Raw genomic sequence first — 6,849 nt, forward strand, 5'->3', positions numbered from 1 at the left:
CTGCTACGCTTTGCCTAGCCGCCGCAACACGACCAGGAGCCACGCCCACCACGGCAAGAGTATACTATGATCCCGGGCGGGATCGATCTTTTCCAGCTGCACCAAACAGGTCCAGGGTCAAGATTGGTCGGGATAAGTGAGTACAGAGTGTGGATTTCAGGGATCGAGAGGTTAGGGTTCAATTCTGACCAGCTGTACGAAATCAAGGTTTAAAATTTGGACTTTACTCGCGAAGGACCTACAAACAATACCGAAACTGATATTTCCCTCGCATCAGACACGATGGAGCTCTCGCGGGCGAGGCTGCATACGAGCTGAGTCGACTACACAGCGGATTAATGGCCGGACGTGGCGGTTTCCATGAAGTTGTTAACGTCGTTGACGAGCTTCCCGGCGTCGGGGAGCTTCAGGAACATGTAGAAGCCATGGATAGCGTCCGCTAACTCCAGCACCTGCACCGCCTCATAGTAGCCGGAAACGGGGAATGGTGGGCCGTCCCTCGATCCGGATTCATCGACCCAGAATCAGATTCGGGAACGAGGGTCGATTTGGTAAGATTCGATGCGGATTCAGCGTTTCCGCAGCCGGATCGTCGATTCAGGTTCGGCGACTCGACAGTCTTGGTTCTTGAATCGATCGAGTAAGCAAAAGGTCAGCCATATCAATCAGGAACTCCTCGTTTTACTCTCTGCCCCGTTCTTTTCCACTCCCCTAAATAACTCCTCGTTCTGCTCTCCAATTACTTCAAGGCTGCTAATAAATTTTTCATTGGGAAGGAGATGATTTATTTTAGTCTTCATGGATCGACGGGAGATGACCAACTAGTAAAGATTCACGTTCCTCGTTCCATGGTACCGTACCGGATTCATAGTACCGGAATTGATTGGATCGCGTTTCCGCTTTAGAAAAATCGTTCTAGAGATGTATACCCCCGTTGTACCCTATTTTTTCTAGCCTCCGACTCTCGTCCCCCGTTCCCGTTCCTCGTTCCCATCGTACCGGAGACCATCGCCGGCGGGAACGCCTCCGGTAGCTCGGGCTCCGGGCCCGCCTCGCCAGTCACGTGCGCCGCCGGGTGGTTCCGATCGGCCCCCTCCGGCAGGAACGCCTTCCATGACCAGTCCGAGCGGCGCATGTTCACCACCGGCCCCACGCCCTCCAGCCTCAGCTCTGCTTTTGGGCGCTCCTCGCCGCCGAAGTACGGCTGCAGCAGGATGATACCGGCGAGGCGGACAGTGTTATCAGAAGCAGCGGGTGCCGAGGAGGTCCATCGGTGGGCCACGTGGTGGGCGATGTTGCCGCCGGCGCTGTCCCCGAAGAGGAAGCACCGGGAGAGGTCGACTGGGATGCCGATGTCGGCAGGGAGGCCGGTGGTGGCAAGGTAGCTGAGCACGTTCGCGCAGTCATCGTAGGCCGCGGGGTAACGGTGCTCGGGCGCGCGGCGATAGTTGACGGAGACGACCACGGCGCCCAGCTCGCTGCAGAAGCGGCGGCACATGGCGTCCACGGGCGCGGACGCCGCGGAGAGCAGCGCGAAGCCGCCGCCGTGGAAGTACACGAGGACGGGGAGCGGCGCCGCCTCGGCTTTACCTGCGGAAGGGGAGAAGACGCGCGCCCAGAGGCTTCTGTCGGCGTTGACCATGACGTCAGCGGAGCGGACGCCGAGCGCGTCCGGGCGCGGTCTCGCCGGGGTCTGGCGGTCGGCGAACGAAAAGAGGAAGCGGTTCACGGTGCCGTCGCGGCGCTGCGAGAGGTCGCAGGCGGCCCCGAGCGCGAGCACCTGGAGCCGCACCGTCCACGGCAGCACCGGAGGCGCCGGCCGCGCGCTCTCTGCTCCCGCCATCAATTTCTTGGCTTGGCCGCCTCCGTCTCGCTGCCTTTTATCCGTTGTGCAGTGTGCACACGGGAGAATAACGCAAACGCTGAAACAATGGAAGAGGATTTTGGCACCATAAATCCAGAACGGGCGATTGCAATCTGCATTCGATCCGATCGCGACGTTGACAATGTATGTCGCCGACGATGGTTTGAAGATGATCATCGTGTGAAGCAGAGCGTCTGCAGTGACGTGTCGCTGCCGGCAACTGCGTACTCCACTCCACCCGCCTCATTTCGGCTGGTCCAGCCGGCGTCACCGCGTCGCCGCTGACACGCCGCCGGTCGAAGTCGACCGCGCAGTGAACCAGAGACGATGATTAACGACCATTAGTCCTGAACCGGACGTGCGTTGCACGTTGCACCTTGCACAGGCGTTCTCGTATTGTTCCTGTCTCTGCTAATCTATCTTGTGGCTGCAGAAAGAAGGTTTTCCAGTGTTCAAAAAAGAAGTTCACGGATTGGAAAAGTCTGAAAAATTCTGAAAAAGGTGTACGTATGCACTTCTTGAATTTTATACATCCGTTGGCTCTTCTTGAATGAACAATATGAGAAAAACCCAAAATTGGAAAAGTTCATGGCTTTTGTTTAAAAAAACGATTTTGAATATTTTTTGGTGAATTTGAAAAAAGTTCACGAATTTTGATTATTTTTGCAAATTTAAAAAATGTTCATGGGTTTGAAAATAGTTGATGGATTCAAAAATATTCAAGAAACAAAGGTTGGATTTGAAAAAAAAGTTTGTGAGTTTGAGAGAAAGGTTACAATCTTCAAAAAAAGTTTGTAACCTTTTTTAAAAAATCATGAATTTCAAAATTGTTCATGGATTTTTAAAAAGTTCACGAATTTTAAAAAGATTATAAATTTGAAAACATTAATGTGTCCAAAAAAGTTCACGGATTCTAAAAAAAGTTCAGGTTTTGAAAAAGGTTCACTAATTTGAGAAAGGATGGGATTGGGATTGGCTTATCGAGATGTGCGTGTATCTCATATCATTCTAGTGACTCCGCTTTCCTGACCAGGGAACTGCTATCTCAAGGATAGTCAAGTCCCGGATTCGAAAGTCGTTTTAGAAAAATTCACACATTTGAAAAAAGAATAGAAAAAAGCAATAATAAAGAAAAGAGAACAAAACGAAACAAAACCGGTACAAAAAAGAAAAAAGAAAAACTGGTAGGAAGATTCTAGAAGCTTCACAAAACCGGTTGGAAGCTTCTAGAAGCTTCCCCAAAACGGGTTGGTGTAAAAAGCCGTTCGTCAAAAGAAAGACAAACAATGTTACATTTGCCGACCCATTGCACTCGGAGGGGTGTCCGCCATTTGCAGTTAAGCCTATAAGTGCCGCAAAGGACGCCAGATACGGATTGGGGTTGGTTCGCTCTGTCGATGGCTGAATTGTCAACCGTTTGACCGGTCAGTGATGCACTTTTGTAAAAAAAATGGATCTGAATAATTATTAAAAAGCACAAAATTTTATTAAAGACCTGGATTTGCAAAAAATAGATTTGCAAAAAATTACACAATAAGAAAAAAAAATCATAATTTCAAAAAACTCGCAGTTCTACAAAAAGTTCTATGATTTTGTAAAGGTAGGAATTTGGAAACATTCATAAATATGAAAAATGTGTGTGGATTTGAATATATTCATGCATTTGAAAAAGTTCACGGATTTGAAAAATGTTCAAGAGTTTTGAAAAATGCACATGAGTGTGAAAAATGTTTGCCAACTAAAAAAATGTTCACAAATTCAATGAACGTTCATGAATTCATTAAAAGTTTGCGGGTTTGAAAAAAGTTCATAATTTTGGAAAATCTCATGGTTTTGAGAAAAGTTCAAGAATTTGAAATTGTTTGTGAATTTGAAAATAGTCTACACATTCAGGAAAAAATGTTAACAAAATTCACGTATTTGAATTTTTTCATACATTTGAAAAAAAATGCATAGCAAGAAAAGAAAAAAAAAACTAACAGAAAACCAGAAAAAAAAAAGGAGCGACCCTCTACATGGCTGGCTCATTACGTACGACTAGTGTACGCTGGTTTGCGAAATGAACTAAAGCCAGAGCCGAATAGCATTTGGTTGAATCCCTAAAAAAAGTGTTTGGTTGATCGGCTCAGTCTGGGAGGTAAAGGAAACGTCTAAAAGGACCTTGGGGAAGTTATGCAAGCACCTATGCGTGGTGAGGCAGAAATTATGAAAAAAGAAGTGGCTGGGCTTGTTGAATAATTGTTTTATTGCAAATTCATAGAGTTACAATCGCGAGGACACAGGTCCTCGATACAAGGTGGGACTGCACGTAGCCAAACAGCGGTGGCTCGCTCCGTTCGGCTATACTTCGCCAAATGATCGGCAACTCTATTCTGAGAGCGACAAAGTTTCTGAGGTAAAAACTCCCTAATACCAGCGAAGTGTAGAATCTCCAAGACTAACTGGACATATGCTGAACTCCGCAGGGCACCGGAGGTCAAGCACAACATCGCTTGAGAGGAGTCAGATTGAACCACCACGAGGCCGTTCGAATGTTGGATGGCATGGTTCATACCTTGCATCATTGCATGAAACTCGGCCTCGAGTGGATCATTACAGTGGAAGATATAGCGATAAGCCGCAAAAAGGATCGCCCCTTCGTTGTTCCTTAAGACATTTCCAACCGCCGTTGTCCCATCCTCCGGCTGGTACGAGCCGTCAACCGACAGAGCCACCACGCCATGCGCCAGAGCCGGCCAAGGCAGTAGAGGAACTGGGTCCTTCTGACATGGTGCTTCACTGGAGATCGTTGGCATTTTCCCTTTGATAATATCATCAGGTGAGAACTTGCCGGCGAGGTTGATTGATTTGTAGTAACTGTCCAGGAACTCCACCGAGGTGAGCACGGGTGGTGCCTCCTTGCCATGATAAATCTCATTCTGAATGTGCCAAATGCGCCATATCAGCATGATGACCATATCTATGACTGCACTCGAACATGAGCTAAGCAGGTGCATTAGCCATTCCTTGCCAGAGTCAATAAGGATGTCATCGCTGGGGAGCGGCCAGCGTCTTCGCATGTTAAGCCATAGGGTTCTCGCATGAGTGCAGGCTGTCAATGCATGGAATGTGCTCTCCACCTCCACCCCACAGAGCGAACACTGGGAGCGTGTGGCCAAGTGTCGATAGTTTTTGCATTGTTGCGTAGCTAGAGTTCCGGTCACTACCCTCCAGGCGGTGATCTTCCTTTTCTGAGGCACTTTGGCCAACCAAACCAAGTTCCACAATGACCGATCCTGCTGGGTTGGTGCTAGAAGAGCCATTGGCATAATTCGCATTGTGATCATATGTAGCCAGCTTATAAGCACTCTTCACCGAGAAAACACCGCATGGCTCTGGGAACCAAGACAGAAAGTAATCTCGTTGACGGGGCGAGGTTCTAATTTTCAGAATGTAGTACACATCCATAGGCCAGAAAAACTCTCTTAGTCGATCAGCACGCGATGCATCGTTGTCATCAAGAAAATCAGCAACCCGGTTCAGTCTGCAGTTACCCTTTGGTGTGATTGGCCGGAATGACGATGGCCCGGGGATCCAAGGATCCCTCCAAGTGTGGATGCCAGTCCCGTTCCCCACCCTCCAAATCACTCCTTTCTTGAGCAGATCAAGGCCGTGCAATTCCACACTGAGGATCCATTGCCAGAAAATACCGTATCCAATAAGTGGCCAGAAGGATAGTATTTGGCCTTTAACAGTCGTGCACATAAGCTCTCTGGCATGTCCAATAGCCGCCAAGCTTGTTTTGTAAGCAAGGCTTGGTTAAAGGATCTCATATCCCGAAACCCCATGCCACCCATAGGTTTCGGCAGTCTCAATTTGTCCCAAGTCATCCAAGCCATCTTTTTCTTCCCGTTCTCCATGCCCCACCAGTACTGGCGTATCATACATGTCAACTCATCGCATACCGAGGCTGGTAGTTTGAAGTAACATAAGCTGGGATGGCTTGGGCCACGGCTTTAATTAGAATTTCCTTGTTGCCCGAAGATACATATTGCTCACTCGAGTCTATGATTCTTCCGCAGCCTCTCATGGATAGTTTCAAAGTTTCGTTTATGAATGCGTCCTTCTGGGACCGGAAGCCCTAAATACTTGGGCTCGAAAACTTCTTGTGTAATTTCCAACACATTTTTGACCTCCTGTGACACACTTGGTTCGCAATTCTCTGAGAAGAGGATGGAACACTTCGACGGGTTGATCAATTGTCCAGTCGCCGCCGTGTACGTGTTCAACACACCTTTAACCAAGAGAGCTTGCTATTCCGAAGCATGGAAAAACAGGAGGGAATCGTCCGCGAACAGAAGACGTGAGATGACGGGAGCACCTCTACATATCTTGACCCCTTGCAGTCCATCTTCCCCCATAACCTTGTTGATGAGAGCAGAAAGAGCATCACCTACAAATAGGAAAAGAAAGGGGGATAACGGGTCACCTTGCCGGAGGCCTCTTGAGGGCGAGAAGGCCTCCAACAGCTTGCCGTTAAATTTGACGGCGTACTTCACTGAGGTTACATACACCATAACTCGCGAAATCCATTATTCAGAAAAACCCCACTTGGGCAGTGCCTTCTCCAAGAAAACCCAATCCACACGGTCATAGGCTTTTGATAAATCAAGTTTATAAGCACAAAGAGTGGTTGACGGATCCCTAACAGACTGAATGTGATGAATACACTCAAAGGCAATAATGGAGTTGTCAAAAATGAGCCGACCCGGTATAAACGCACTCTGATTTTCAGATATAAGGTCTGTGAGAAGAGGGCGAAGCCTATTCACCATGCACTTTGACACGATCTTATAAACCACATTACACAAGCTAATGGGCCGAAAGTCCTTTAGTTCCTTAGGGTGAGGAACTTTAGGCATCAACACAATCGTTGTGTCATTAACCCCCTCAGGCATAATCCCGGAGATGAAGAAATCCTGAACTGCAGCCACGATTTCCTTCTT

At 48.1% G+C, this 6,849-nt stretch overlaps 1 protein-coding gene across 1 annotated transcript; it reads right to left on the reverse strand.

Moving 5' to 3' along the window:
* Positions 1-263: 263 nt before the first annotated feature.
* LOC123040876 (probable carboxylesterase 18) lies at positions 264-1,874 on the reverse strand. The gene is made up of 2 exons (XM_044463607.1): positions 941-1,874; positions 264-461 (listed from the first exon to the last, which is right to left on the reverse strand). The coding sequence occupies exons 1-2, from the start codon at positions 1,841-1,843 to the stop codon at positions 336-338; spliced, it is 1,029 nt and encodes a 342-aa protein (XP_044319542.1). The 5' UTR covers positions 1,844-1,874; the 3' UTR covers positions 264-335.
* Positions 1,875-6,849: the final 4,975 nt, after the last annotated feature.

This window comes from Triticum aestivum, chromosome 2B (genome assembly GCF_018294505.1).
Source record: "Triticum aestivum cultivar Chinese Spring chromosome 2B, IWGSC CS RefSeq v2.1, whole genome shotgun sequence".
NCBI lineage: Eukaryota > Viridiplantae > Streptophyta > Magnoliopsida > Poales > Poaceae > Triticum > Triticum aestivum.

Excerpts from the sequence above, each read along its gene's own strand:
- LOC123040876 (XM_044463607.1), bottom strand. The coding sequence starts at position 1,843 with ATGGCGGGAGCAGAGAGCGCGCGGCCGGCGCCTCCGGTGCTGCCGTGG. Across the intron at positions 462-940 it reads CGGAGGCTAGAAAAAATAGG|GCGGTGCAGGTGCTGGAGTT; the intron begins GTACAACGGGGG and ends GGCTACTATGAG.